We start from the raw sequence: 15,837 nt of genomic DNA on the forward strand, positions 1-15,837 counted from the left end.
TGTCTCTAATCTTAATTTCAAGATTCTTATCGAAAATTTTCAACTCCGTAAAACAACTAGTGCGGTCATAGAAGTTTACACTGAGGTATTAATTTAGTCGTAGCTTAGCGAGTCTATAGAGTCTCTCGGTGGAGGAAATGCCAAAAGTCAACCGCAAATCCCCCGCGAAAGTTCGCTATCTCGGCAGGATTCGATTACCAGCTTGAATAGATGCTAATGCACAATGGAAGAGGGCAAACCGAACTTAGGCCAGAAATCAGGCTTGTCTGGTAGCAAACGCCGATGGAAAGGATCGTGGACAGAGTGAATGACGAGCCACCCTCTGTGTATAGAGGGACGCGTGCACGATGTATACGTGCCGACAAAAAGTCCTTATTAGATTATATTCCACGAAAGATTCCCTCTTCGTAGCGATCTGACTGTCATCGAAACCGTGAAAAAAAAGGAAATATCTACCCTTCTGCAATCGAATCGGTTGATTGTAGATACGTTGAAAATGCTTTTTTGGGGCGTTGGATGATAAGAATGTCGATGATAGTCTTTTGAAATATGACACCATAAAAAGAATAAAGATATTGGGGATTGTTAAGAGGGACACAGTGTTTTAGGGAGGGAAATTGTTTATGAACGAATTTTCGCAGAATTAATATAAATTTTAATATTACGATAATCAACTAGTCTCAAGTAAAACTTCATATTAAGAATTAATGTGATACTGAATATGTATTTAAAAAATGAAATATTATATGCATAGAAAAAGATTTATGTAAAATCAGTCAAATTTATGTAAATTATCGCTGAGCTTGAAATTTCCACTATCATGTATCTCACGATAGGAGGAAATTAATATCGATTAATATCGAGATACGTACGAAGATCTTGATTGATTGCGGTGGAACTGGTGTCTCGACGTTCGTGATTGATTCGTATTTATCAACAACGACATATTGTCGGCATATAGAATGTCTATGCAATCACGAAGACTGAGAATTTCGAAGGTCTGACACTGGGAAGAAACCCTGTATGTTTCCTTTATAAAGCTTTTCGTCGATATATAAAATAGGCGCTCTAGTTGCTTCGACCTAGAAAACACAATCTACATGCAACAACAATATTTCGATATCGTAATGTGAAACTCGGTATAATTACAAAGAGATGGAAGAATAATTTTCTTCAGAATTATAAACCTATCAATTATATTTTTAAGGTAAAATTACGCTTTACCAGCGTAGCCTGAAGAAGACAAACATATAAAATTTATTTAAGATCGAATAAAGTTGTATAAATTATTTATTTGAATTTCACATCTTAACTGCAGTTATAAACGTTTATTTCTTATAGAAAATTGAAAATATATATTCTTTATATCTGATATCAGGAATATAGAACATTTTGAAGACAAAAGAATAATTATTTTCCAAATCATTCATCCTGAATTCTTCGTCATTTTATGAGGCTGCGAAAGGATTAACAGACAAAAAAGTTGCCAATTTTCAATCGAGAACTCTCTTCCCAATTCCCCTCAACGTGGATCGAAGTTACGATGGTTTTTTCTACAAAAAGCCATTGGAATTCGAGTACGGATAACCAAAAAAAAAAAAAAAAAGGGGGGGGAAGAGGGAAGAACAATACAAACTGTGCCCATCGAAAAACACGGTTGTAGCGTTAGCGCACGTGGCACCACTGCGCAGGGTGGTGAATTCAATAGGATCGGTGTAATTAAGAGCCATTTCTACACGATTTTCCCTCGCTGGGGTCGAGGGAAATAGTAAATAGGGGCGAGCAAGCGGGGGTAGCTACGGGATCGCTCATAGCTTGAACCCTTCGTGAACTTTCGGCACGAAAGCATCGCCTACACCCATTGGAATTTAAATTGGCATCGATAGCCGGCCGTGGAATGTAGAAATCGTTTCGTCATGGAACGCAGAAGTTGTTACGTCATCCATTCGGTAGAAGGCGAGAAGAATGGAATTCCTGCACCCAAAATCATAACTGTTCAAATATCATGCCTACAAAGACAAATGGAAATTCTCATAAACGATACTCCTTTTCTTTTTAATTTGATTTGATTGATCATTGAAATTGACTTAAATTTTAGAGTTCCTATTGTCTGTGTAAATTATGGTTCTTAAAGGATTTGGGTTTTAATTATTTTTAAAATCTGTTGAATATTTAATTTATAAAGATTATATATTTAAAATTGGTCAAATATATAGTGCATGAAGATAAATGAAATTGTGGAGTTAAAAGTTACGTAAAAGTTACGTAAAAGAAATGAAATTATGGAGTTTCTCCATCGAAAGGTGAATAATGCTATTCGCATAAGACGTTTTCTTGTGCCGTTACATAAGTCTGAGCTCAAGACCACATTCGAAATGGTTTTCTTTCTAGTGATATGATTGATTGCACGGTATTAGCGTTTAGCCAGGGTTACACACTTCTCTTCATACAAATCCTAAGCCCTGTAATATATTACCGAGGTCTGCATCGAGCAGGTTCTCCACGTTAAAATTTGTTCCGTTTTTCTTTTCCACGCGGGAAAAGAGAGCAAATTAGTCGGAAAGTGATACCCTCCGACGTTGTAATTGCTCGTAAGAGCAACCTAGTGAAAGGAACAAATCGCAGAATCTATCGTATCGGACGTACAAATACCAGTCTATTTATGTCCTTCTATATCAACTCCACAAATTACGTGAAATTAATCAGTATAAATCTGTGACAAACATTCTTTAACAAACTAAGTAGAAAATATGAAAAATTTATTTTGTAATGTTCTTTGTTTTACTACTTTTTAAATATCCTTTTTACGAATAAAACAATGTTTAACAAAGAAAAAAAGTAAGAGTATAATGAAATTGATATGGAAAACCCAGAAATCGTGAGAAAGCAAGTAACGCAAACCCGTTATAAATATGTTTTAACAAAATAAAAGGAAAAGGAATGCTAACAGATTGCTATGAAAAGATGACAGTATATTCTTTTTTATTTTACTACCTTTTACAATATTTCGTTATAAATAAACTATAATGTTTGTAACACAAAATTGATATAGAAATTCGATTTACGCAAGAGTGTAAAGGATCGCAACAAAAAGTAAATCACCGTCCATTAGTTTTAAGGGGGCAGCGTCTATTTTGCTATTACTTCGTGGCAATGAAAATGAGTCTAAGGGGATACGGTTCGAAAATCCCTGCAGCTCACAGCAAAATTAACATACCCTTAAATCTACATAATACGGCAAACCTGCCTGGTTTATCTCGATCCGCGCGTTGCACTCTCGTGCGTTTGTTTTTCGTATCTTCCTATAAACTACGCAAACAAAACGCTCACTACCCATCATGAATGTTTAATCGTTGTTGCATTCATTTCTGGAACGTTTAAAATATTACACTAAAATATTAAAATCTTTTAATGTTATATTTTGACGAATATTATAGAAACGGCACTCATTTCAATTACAATGAATAATATCGTATTAGATAAAGGTTGACTATGATTGCATCAATTAATAACAATAATGGTGAGAAAACTGATATTATGAGTGTACTAAAAAAATATCGGAATTTTCTGATAAATCGATGAAAGCTTTAGAATGGTGGTGAGATAAATTTACCTAATCCACTTACAAAGAATAACGAAGCAAAATAATTCATATATTATTGATTACATAGATTTTATATTAATGATCCGTAACACTCTCTTAAGAAACGCAATCTAATACGTCTAACTTCACTTTTACAACATTCCTCTCTTGCCAATAGAAAGTTTAGCTAGATTCACTTAATCATCCCCCACTTCTGCTCCGAATTTATTTTCTACGTTCAATCTACAAGCAATTGCACTGATGTAATAGTTAAAACTTTCTCAATTTGTCCCAGAAGATAACGCAAACTTGCCACAGAATAGTTACGCTGGCGATTCGCGTGATTTACATCAACCTGTCTCGCCAGTTGGTCGAAATAGTTTGTTTTTCTTGTATCATACGTCAGTTTGAGAGCCTCTGCAAACAATCTAGTCGCGCAGCGACGCGTGTGACGCGCAAAATGCGGGTTCCTCGGACCATCGACCCTCCACCACCCTTGGCTGAACCGCTGGAGCTCGATGCTCTTGGAAAAATCGGGGGAGAGACAGAGAAAGGGAGAAGTCTTGTTGCACACCCCAGAACCGGACGCGTGCCACGATCCACGGACCAAGATAATTGCGAATAACACTGCGACAAACGGCTCAGATACCGCTGCCTGATATCGCATTTTTGGGGTGGAGACTCTTATGTCGAGATATACGCTCGTGATTCCGGAGATTTCGATGTTTCACTGGTGGATCTACTAAATTTAGTTTGCCATATAGGGAGAAAAATTGCGATAAGCGCTTGTGGATATTTCGATCATTGCTGATTTTTTTCATTGAAAATTCTTTGAGGTTCTTTTTTGTATATACTGAAGACGAAATCGTAATTATTCGTTAGAGTTTCAAGAATTTGGTTTTATTTCTTTAACTGAGTTAAAATATCGAAGGATGGCATAACTCAAATTAAGGAAACAAGGATAGAAAATTAAAATTAAAATTATTAAAATTATAGAAATTTATTATTCACTGATTTCACGAATTGTTATTCCAAAACTTTCATAAAATATTCTTGAAGATTGCGAAAATTTGTGAGGGAAATCATGATCTCGACTTCGCGCTAGAAAAGTACTGAAGTTACAGTTACAGATGTGCCAAGGGGAGCACTTAGCCCTCGATAGACTGGCGTCATACGTCAATCACTACGTAATACCGTGAGATTAAAATGTCTAGGCGCCACCCTCGAAATACTCATTCGCGTCTTTAGTCTTAATATCGAGGGAGCAGAATTTTCGGAAAAACATAACGCGACTCTGGAGGTTTCACGCAGAAAACCTTCCGACCATGCTCATTGGTTATCAAAGGTTGTGAAGGTTATCGTACATTCGGGGGAGAAAGTCTTTTCGTGGCCGGATATTCAATGGAGTGAATCCATCAATTCTCGGGATCAAGGGATCTACCTTATTTTAGAGAATGATAGGATATAGGTTTCAAGGGTGGAAGAAAATCCTGCATCACGGAAACATAAATTTTGCGGAAAAATGATATCCATGACTAAAAAAAGGATCTACTTTATATAAATAAATAAAAATCTTCTAATTTATTGTTTACTCCGTAATCTGTTTTATAATTACAGAATTAGGAGTTAATAAGGATAAGTCAAACTCATTTAGGTTGGTAATACTTACGCATATAAATACATAATTTATTTTTAACAAGAATGAAATAAATAGTAAAAAAATAGGAAATATCTAAGAATCGAAATTAACAAAAGACAATGTGTTTAACAAGGTGATGAATGTAAAAGTCTTTTTTCAACCCTGAAATATTATAATAAGGTGTTATTTACTTATTGCTCCTAAATTATTATCTTTCTCCATTATTTCTTGTGGATAGCTTAGTAATAATTCTGAATTCGTTTAAAGTGCATCTTATAGTGTAAAGAGCATTAATAGACACCAATTTATTACATAACAAAAGCTGGTGGTTCATATATCCTATTTACTCCATCTCTAATCACAAACGTTCCGTATCTACTTACCGAATTCTAACGTTTTCTCGGTTCATCTTGAATTTAAGCAAATTATCGTTTATATCGAAACATTTCCACATGTGTCCTAGGTATGAAAGCAGCCTTAACATTTGTAGAATGGAATCCAATAATCACAATATGGTTGAGCTACAGAATTCCCCGATTTAGCGTAAACATAATTCTGTGCAAGCATTATTATACTTCTACATTATCTATATATTAATCTTGCAATATCTTACAAGTGTAATATATTAGAATTTATATTTTTTAAAATCATTTATTTTTTAAATAAATATAAATAAAACTAACAGACTGATTCGAAATAAAATTATTGATTACCAAAGAAAACGAAATACAAAAATCTAACTTGATACAGCAGGGTACCTCGCGTACAAGAAACAGTAGAATCCGAGCACTTGTTCCCCCAGTCGCATCAGAAGGCAGACTCCCATCGAACAGAAGCATTAACCCTGATCCTGACGCGATGTTCAGCAGAGCGGATGACAACGTACTCAGCCAGTAGCTTAAAGCTCTGTCTATCTCTCTCTCTCTCTCTCTTTCTCTCTCTCTCTTCTCGCTTTCTATTCGCGTGTCTTTAACGTCCGACCTCGCTGTTTGGCGTTACGAACGTTGGCAATATAATTTTTGGCCACGTGCCACGTCGGTGTTATTAATTACCCCGCCATTGGACGCCGTCTTCAAACAATCACGATTTCAAAGGAATTAGAACGTCACCCTGATTCATGGTGGAAACGATTAATTTAAATGCCTCCTTCCGTGGCGAAAGGATTGTTTCGTGAATTTAACACAGGCATTTAACATTAACATTTGTTTCAAGGATTTCAATACCATTGTTCGATCGTTAACACTGCAACTACTATATCCGTCAAACGATTTTTTATGTTTGCAATTACCAAAAACGCAAATTCTTTGGCAAAGTTAATATTGATTTTTATTAAGATTAAAGAATAGTTAACATATTACGGATGTTCATGCATTTATAGAAAATGTAAAGATGCAGAACTGCACGAAATGCTCTAAAATATATAATAAAATATTCAAACTATACTTTACTTAAAGTTATATATTATATACCTATTAATATATACGCATACCTATTTCTTTTCATTACATAATTCTAATTATAATCATCTGCGTATGGTACGTTTAACTGTACCAAATATAGCGACATAGGTCTATACTTCCAATATTAAAAAATGTGAACTAATGTAATAATTCTATTTTCTATTTTGCGATTTTTTTCAGGTCATCCTCATTTCTTCAATCAATTATCTTGCGGTCTTGATATCGTCTCGATGGCTGGTGAATGGCTGACGGCGACAGCCAACACGAACATGTTCACCTATGAAATTGCGCCAGTGTTCATTTTGATGGAGCACGTGGTGCTTCAGAAAATGAGGGAGCTCATTGGTTGGAACGGTGGTGATTCCATCCTTGCACCAGGAGGTTCCATCAGCAATCTTTATGCTTTTCTCGCTGCCAGACACAAAATGTTTCCCGCTTACAAGGAACGAGGCCTCGCTGCTATCGGGGGACAGCTAGTTATGTTTACGTCTGACCAGGTACGCCTAATTCTATTTATAACATTTTCTATAAGCTCCGTGATAAATCAAACTTTATTCTTGTATAAACCGATATATCTTCGTATCTTCTTCAATTTCTATATCTTTGATTGTTAGAATACATCTTGCTTTCTTCTTTAAGAATTCTTTAATTCACAATTCTATAAAAGAATTTTAATCGCGACTCATCTTCCTCAAGATGTATGAATTTGTCTATTTATCTATTTTTTATCAATTAACAGTGGAAGTTAAAATCTTCCAAGATAGAATTTCTAGAAATTTGTTAGCTTAGAAAGAAATCCTTTGCAATGAATTCACTTTTAGAGATTAATAATAATCGTATAAGATTATTTTGATTAATAATAATCGTATAAGAGAATTGCTTTTAGAGAAATTTTATTTATGATTTCATAGTACCTAGCCATATAACCTAGATAGAAGTAAAAATTTAAGGTGTGCTTAATTTGTCGCACAGTGCCATTATTCGGTGAAATCATGCGCCTCTGTCTGCGGACTGGGAACGGACAACTGTGTGATGGTTCCCAGCGATGATCGAGGACGCATGATCCCATCGAAGTTGGAAGAATTGATTCTGGAACGCAAGGCTAGAGGACATATCCCCTTCTTCGTGAACGCTACCGCAGGAACGACCGTCATCGGAGCATTCGATCCTATTCCAGAAATCGCTGATATTTGCCAGAGACACAAGCTCTGGCTACACATCGACGTGAGTGGAATCAATTAATTCTACCAATAATTATAATAATTAGATATTTGTACAAATTGATATGTTTATGAACGCAATCAAAGAAGTCGAATCTAGTCGATGAAATTAGTTTTATCTCTTAAATATAACGATTATTATACTGTGAATATTTTATACAAATTAGATCATTATGTGTATTTTTTATAATAATCACCAACAATAATTTTATCGATGAGAGAAAATGGCTCAAGAACAGGCAGAATATTAAAGTCGTTGCAAATTGTAAGAACGATCGATCGTTTCCGTTGTATCGCGCGTGTAAAATTAAAAAATATATTTGTTCGATTAATGTAATGAACAAAACCGAAGATGAAAGTGCTTCGAAGCTAGAATGGGACGAGAGAGATTTTCACTTAGCCAGACAGCTTATTCAAATCGGTTTAGCGTTCGAACGATAAATGCCAAACGCGTAAGAGTCTTAACGTAAATAATAGATGTGAGAAGCGTCACGTAGTCGACGGCCAGTTTCGATGGGTTAAATTGAGGGAAAATTCGGAAAATCTGGGCTTTAAGAGTCAACGTTTACAAAGTCTTCACGAAATATTTCCTTCTTAGGCGGCTTGGGGTGGTGGACTGCTTCTTTCAAGGAAATACAGACATCCCCGAATGACAGGAATCGAACGGTGAGTGAAAAGAACAAAACATTTTATTTGTGTTATTTTTTTTTACAAAAAAAACGTGACGTAATTTCACCCTTAAATTGATCCAACTTCCTTGACTCGCCTCTTTTCGATCAACCAGAAACACCTCCACGCGTGTTCCATAGAGGGGCGGCTTAATCCACGTACTTTATATGTAGTTTATTGAGGCTTAGTTTGATGGAGTCACTCAGAAAGAAAGCATACGCACACGCGTGCACGGAAGATAAAATCGATAAAGCTTTTTCAATGTATTCGGGATGAGAATAAGACATCTTAAACCTTAGAAGAATCACTTTGCACGGGAATAGGATAATTTCTTTTAATAATGACTGCAAAACTACAATAATACGGACTATAATATACTGAAATTTAGAAAAATGTAGGTTAAATAGGATTTTTTAAGTAAAATAGTCCCATTCGTAAATTAATATCAATGAGAAATGTTATAATTATTCCACATTGCGGATATTTATGCAATCTCGCATATTTTTGAGAGCATAGCTAAAAATGAAATTAAATAATTTTGATTCATCTAATACATATTATTAACAAATATCTTACTTTGAATATTTTATATATTTATGCATAGTTTTGCATTTTCAATCCTGCTGCGTTCCTCGGCTCTTTTTTTACTCAGTTATGTTTTCTTACTACTAAACAATTTCTCAAGTAAAAAGAATTCAATTTTATGCTAATAATAAAATTGAAATATCGAAATATGAATAAAAATTCAAGGAATGCAGCAGGGTTAAGTTGTTCATAAAAATACATAAAAACCCGGCAATTGTTATTCCCAGAAATCTTTCTAAAACTTATCTTGGCATTCTTCCATTAATCGCGAAACAATTAAAGGAATTTGTGAAATATAAAAAATCTATAACAAGATTCTCTGGCTAAAAATTAGGATAAATTAATCGACGCGAGAAAGAAGATACCTGCCGGCTATTTCTGTACAGTGTCGTAATCCGTAGAATCGAGGGGCGACAGAAAGGAGTGACTCCTGTCCTCGACACATGCGAACTTTCGCATATAGATTCACAGAGGCGAGCAATGTCCGACCCCTCGCGCTGCAATCGGGGGTCAGGGATAGACCGATTCGGGGGTAGCTCAGATGGGGTTGGCGAGATTAATCCACGATTTGCATCCGGCCGCATCTGCTCCCTTCATTCAACGCCAGACAGTCCGTGACCCGAAAAAAAGTGGCACGAGGCCTGCCAGGAAAATCATTTTCACGCAAAAAGTCGCCGGTTTCAAGCAATTTCGAGTATCGTCATTTGTTCTTCTGCATCGTGGCATTTATTCGAAATTTTTCTCTGCACAGAGAATGTTAATATCACATGTTATAAAGGAAGTTTATTGTGAACAATAGTTACTATATATCTATCCTTTTCACGCAGAAGTAAATTATTATTGTAATTTTAGAATATGTTTTTGTTAGAAATTTTCATGGCACAAAGCTTTAACCCTTTATGTCCTGAGGTTTCTTTGTAGTAATTCGTATCAAAATTATCATGAATTAAATGTTCTTCGAATTCGATTAAAGCTTATTAAACATCGCTATACAAAAAATGAAATTTTATCGTGCGCATATTTTTTTTCTTTGTTTTTAAGCTGATACAAATTATTCCGTTTACTTTCATGATTAATTTTTACAATATTTCATGGCAATATTTTTATACGTTTTACATAAGTGAGATAAGGGGCGAAAACAAAATTCATACGAATTATCAAAATTATATTTTCGAATTGTTACTTGTCGGTATTGCCATATGTATTTATATCTCAGTGATACATAGATTATACAGTAATAACATGTAAATATCAAAAATAGTTTTCAAGTACCAAATCAAATCTGAAAATCGCAGTAAAGGAAATATGATACGTAATTCAGAACTTATAAGATTAAATATTGGCCGATTCCACGATGATGTATAACAAAGGTAAATAAAGCGAAACTCACGTTATGTAGAGTAAACGCGAGTAAAATCCTCCACTCTCGTTGCTGTGTTGCTGCTTGTACAGACTGTACCCCAGGACTTCCTTCCTGTGAAAGTCTTGATTAAAATGGCAAACGAAAAGTCCGAAGGACGAGCAACAGCTGGATCAGTTCCCTGGAGCGCATTTGCAGAACAGAACTCTCCTCTTTATATATCGACGCGCCGCCGCATCGTACCGTGCCTTCCGCGGGCCTGAAATAAAAGACCGTGCCTCGACAATGCTGGATTAAACTCGTACAAAGGGAACATCTTCCCTCATTCTCTCGTTGTCTGTCTTCTCTATCGCCCCTCTTTTCTCCTCCTCAACTATCGTTGGTTCTCCCTCGAACAGTACAGTGCAGACCCTTGAAAAGGAGCGACACAGAGAAAGAGAGTGGGAGAGAGGGAAAGAGAGAGAGAAATAGAGAAAAAGGGAAATCGTGATTCCACCGTCGCGACAAAGTCAGAAATGATTACGCATAAAAGATTCTGGGGAGGAGAGCAAGGTTTGCAGGCGGAAGTGAATCTGATAGTTCGCGTCCTTCTCTCGCTGGATTCAACAGATTTGTCGCATACTCGGCTAAGCTCAGCTGCTTTCACGTGTATTTTCTTTCATATACACTTCCCTGAATTGTACCGAGAATTCTCGATTCTCTGGAGCGCGATTATTGCGATCTCGTCCGGCGATCGTTGCAAGTTATTCTTATTTTGGTGGAACTAGTTCCTCGTTCACAATATGAATTTTTCCAAGTCAATTTATCCCTCAGTGTCAACTTAACATAATGATAAAAGAGGCAATATAAAGAGAAGGTAAATAATTAAGCTCGCAAAATTTGTTCTTGCAATCGAAAATAATTAAATTGATATGCACGCAGGCATTAAAGTTATTACGCAAAATCTTATCTTTGTGTATGTAATTAATGGAATGGAAACTAAGCAGAGGTTTGTTCGTAACAAGTATCATACTTTAGATATTTCATACATTTTTGCGTATCGTGTGCATTTTATGTATTTCTGAGTTTTAAATTATAAATGGATAAACGCACACAATCTAGTTACTAGGCATATTCGTGTACAAGTAATAAAGCGATGGAAAAGCCATACTACCCTTTGGCATCTGAATATGAATGGATACAAAAAATGGATAAGAGTTAACATTAGATGAATCTTGTTCCTCTTGTATTTCGGTGAACGTAGAGGACTGTTTTTAAGGTTGACGTATCAATCCTTCTTCCTCAACACATAATGAATTTGACAGTTCCAGTTGAAAAGTAGCTGCTTTCCTCGCCTACTTTCTGGGGGGGGGGGGGAGAGGATAATTAGCAACCCTCGTAATATATATTGCGCGGCTTTTGGAGTTGGCACCTAAGACGAATTTAAAAGTGAACGGAGGGGTGCTGCACGCGCCAGCCCCAGTTGCGAACCGCATTAATCACTCGAGCTTTATGTACAGACATTATGCATACTCTTAGCGATATCTTTTTAACTAATGGAAAATCAAAACATCTGGGAAACTTTCCGTCGATTCCCTAAAATGAAACTATGCTCTATAAAATTATAATTTCTCGGTTAATTAAATCACACATTAATTATACAATGAAATATCAAAGCAAATATATGCACTGTGGGATCGCAAGCTTTATGAATACGAAACGTCGAATGGGAGAAGCTGTCGAAAATGTTGGTGATACAACAGTACGATAAACTCGTACGTTGAAGAGGATGCAGAAGAGTGACTAATGGCAAACGCCTGTCGTCGACACGAATCTCTTTCCCTGGCCGTCTCTAGTACTCTCACATCATCCACAGCACAGTCAACAGACAGTAGGGACAGTTTCGCGATATATGTGTCACTTGCCAAGTGTCGATAACGTTTGTCATGAAGCAGACCGTACCGCGCTCGTCTGCACGTGTACATCTGATTCTACTTGAACCGAGTTAACTGGTGCTGATTGCATAAGCGAAAAGCTACACGTTCCGTATTATTATTATGGAATATGAGTACGACACTGATGACTATCATTTAGAATATCTATCTAGTACTATCAAGGTTACGTTCTTTCTATTCTACAAAACGATAATAGAATATCGAAAAATCGTTTGACATTCAATTAACGTAATTTTAATGTATTTCATATTTATATTCATATAATATCTTAATTTATTTTTACAATAAGCTAAAAATATTTAAAATTTTATTAAAGTTCTATATTACTCACAGAGATTTTCACTAGATTATTGTCAAATTCCAACACTTTATAATGCAATAATCTTTTTATACAATAAATCCCTTGTTGTGCTGTTTTATTTACCCTAAAAATAAATGACATCGTATTTAAATTTGTAAAGACCAAATTACAAGGATTAAAAATTTAATCGTATTAATTTCTAATTTTTTAATTACAAAAAGCTATGATTAAGAGATTACCTCGTTAAGAAATCATGTACAACCTATCTGATGCATATTAAAAGGACAGTAGATTATTTTAATGGGAAGGTGAGCGACACTTGTTGAACGTTTCGAGTGCATCGCAAATTAGTGTCATGTAGTATACAGGTTCTCGCGTTCCGCCGCGGCAAGGATTAAGAAGGGTTAGGAATTTTTACCGCAAGGGTGTGTCTCTTAGGAGCAGAGGGTTAAATCCAATCCCGTGGCTATATTAATAGCTCTTCTCTCGAATTGATGGACCCCCACGAAGCAGGAGGGAAAATAACTCATATTTTATCCCCTATTGGTCCCTTCGGGAGTGGATAACCGTTTGACGACCAGCTGAGCTCCTTCGCCTTTCTCAGCCATATTTACGTCACTCTTTTCGTCAGATTACAGATAAAATCTGTTCCACTCACATTTTTCAATTCATTATCTCCTGTTATTAAACCCACATCCGAATCACAATCCTATTTTTAACATATTAATTACTTTCACAATTTCTCGAGAAGATCTGCTATAGATCTTAGTTTCTATATATGAATTTCTCAGAAGCCAAGCTGATCAATTCTACTTTTTATAAATTTCTCAATTTCGGTAGGGACATGATTACTGTTCAATTCTCAAGAAAAGAATGATTTACTTTCACAAATAATAATAGTACAATAACTTTTGAGATAAATTTTAAAAAGTAGTGTTCGCGATATATCATCACGCTTCTATACTTTTCTATTTGTAGAATTGCTCAATATTCCACACAATTCATATACTCATTATCACAATATCTTTTTTCACATGAAGAATTATTTCTTCAGATTCTCATAATAATTCAAATGATATTTGAATAACAATTTCCATCCAGATATCCTTCATAATATGTCAATGTTCACAGAGCCGACTCCGTAACCTGGAATCCGCACAAACTCATGGGAGCGTTGCTTCAGTGTTCGACAATTCACTTCAAGGAGGACGTAAGTCAACGAAACTCATTCTACTATTTGTCTTACTGTACGTAGAATTATATCATGATCCTTCTTCGCGACGTGTCTCATACACGTGGACATACATCATGTTGAGCAAATCGACAGCTCGAGGTCGTGGACCGAGCAAAATTCCGGTCTCCTGGAAGGGTGATGACACAACAGTAGTTGCATTCCGTGGGGCTAGACGTACGCGTCGGAACGCAGCACTGCAGGAATTTAATTAAACTAAGAGATAACATATGTTGCCGGCCGTACCGCGACGGTTTGCCCGGGGGTTTATCCCTTCCTCCCCGCGCTTGCGTGGTTATTGCTAACTCAGAACTTCCCCTTCGGATATTAAAATTCCGTGCGCCGGCTGCCGAGGAACGTTTCGAGGGAGATTCTACCGAACCTTTTCCTTCTTCGTCCTTATCGTTATCCTTACACGAGCGTGAAAAATCAGTTCGGACAACCCGGGATTTAAGAATTGTTGCAACTTGCAGTAGGCAAATCAGTTATGAATGTTTTCCTGTTATGAATGTTATGAATTACTGCCACGTATAACAGTAATAATCATGTACACAAATATCAATTTTTAATTTTCTCTTGTATGTCACTATATGTTATACGGTTAAATGATCATTCTATCGCTTTATGTTTTTCTCTTTTATAGTCCAGAAACGAGAAAAATCCACGAGGAATATGTACATATGAAATATACGCGTGTTTGATCAAGTACAGTCAGTTTTTATTTGCTCGCGTGTTATTCGTTTATTCTTGAAAAAGTGAAGCCTTTCAATGTCGACCGTCTATAATTTTATGCTATTATATGTACATAATGCAAATACAGACAGTTTTATGTATGAAATAACCGTGCGTCTGAGAAGGTGCAGTCCGTTTCCACTGATTCGCGTATTAGCCACCTATTCTTGGAAAAATTGAATTTTCTCATATCAAACGTGTATAATTTCCTCCTATTGCGTGTGTATGTTGTTAATACAAATAGTCTATGTAATTAGTCCGCAATTATATGCATTTTAATTGTAACTAACTGTGGATTTAAAGGTGGCAACAATCGTCAGAGAAATTCAACGTTCTAAATATCTATTTCTTTAGGTTTTGATGATTTATTAAATTTATAGAACTCATCAACAATTCTCAATGAATTTTCAACGGATTTTCAGTCATTTTTAATTTTCCTGTATTCTTTATTGTCTCTCTTACTGCAATTCTCTTCTCATTCTATAAAGTCAGATTAACGGCGAATCACGAGAGGCGGATGTTTAACGGCAAGCTTTCAATTAACTTTTAGGACGCGAGAAGCGTAGAATCGCAGGATCATGGGTGTACAATGGTGGCTGGTAGGGTGGCGGAGTACCAGTCGCCATTTTGTAAATTCAATATCCCTCAGTTTCCCTCTTCCTGCGCATGAGTTGAATTCTCATATCGACCGGGACCCGTCTCTCCGCGTTTGTTTCTTGTCGCGCCTGTCAATTAGAAACTTTCTCGAACGCGCTTCGAAACCCTCATTGTGCAAGCTCCATAAAATGGACTGAAAAAAAAAACAAACGAGAACTGGTAAACAACAGGAGAGACGATGTTTTCTCTCCTCTTTTCGCGATGTTCTTTATGTCTTTATGTTGCAGGGATTGCTGATTAGCTGCAACCAAATGTCCGCAGAGTATTTGTTCATGACAGACAAACTGTACGACGTGAAGTACGACACCGGTGATAAGGTGATTCAATGCGGACGTCATAACGACATCTTCAAGCTCTGGCTGCAATGGCGAGCCAAGGTAAATGGACGTAGCAATCGAACAAAACTGGAGAACGTAGACAGAAATTATTCAAATTTAGAAGAGATAATCCTGACGTACTTCGTAAA

The 15,837-nt window shown here is 36.1% G+C and overlaps 1 protein-coding gene across 3 annotated transcripts in view; it reads left to right on the forward strand.

Annotated features, from left to right (window-relative positions):
• Positions 1–15,837, forward strand: part of Gad1 (glutamate decarboxylase) — a 171,872-nt gene that overhangs the window by 151,395 nt on the left and 4,640 nt on the right. For all 3 annotated transcript variants that reach the window (XM_069124661.1, XM_069124662.1, XM_069124663.1), the window contains 5 exons: positions 6,863–7,179; positions 7,655–7,906; positions 8,501–8,568; positions 13,883–13,961; positions 15,599–15,748. In XM_069124661.1, the coding sequence (XP_068980762.1) occupies positions 6,863–7,179; positions 7,655–7,906; positions 8,501–8,568; positions 13,883–13,961; positions 15,599–15,748 (866 nt within the window). The remainder of the gene's footprint in view (positions 1–6,862; positions 7,180–7,654; positions 7,907–8,500; positions 8,569–13,882; positions 13,962–15,598; positions 15,749–15,837) is intronic.

Source organism: Bombus flavifrons, chromosome 12 (genome assembly GCF_040668555.2).
Source record: "Bombus flavifrons isolate JBK064 chromosome 12, iyBomFlav1_principal, whole genome shotgun sequence".
NCBI lineage: Eukaryota > Metazoa > Arthropoda > Insecta > Hymenoptera > Apidae > Bombus > Bombus flavifrons.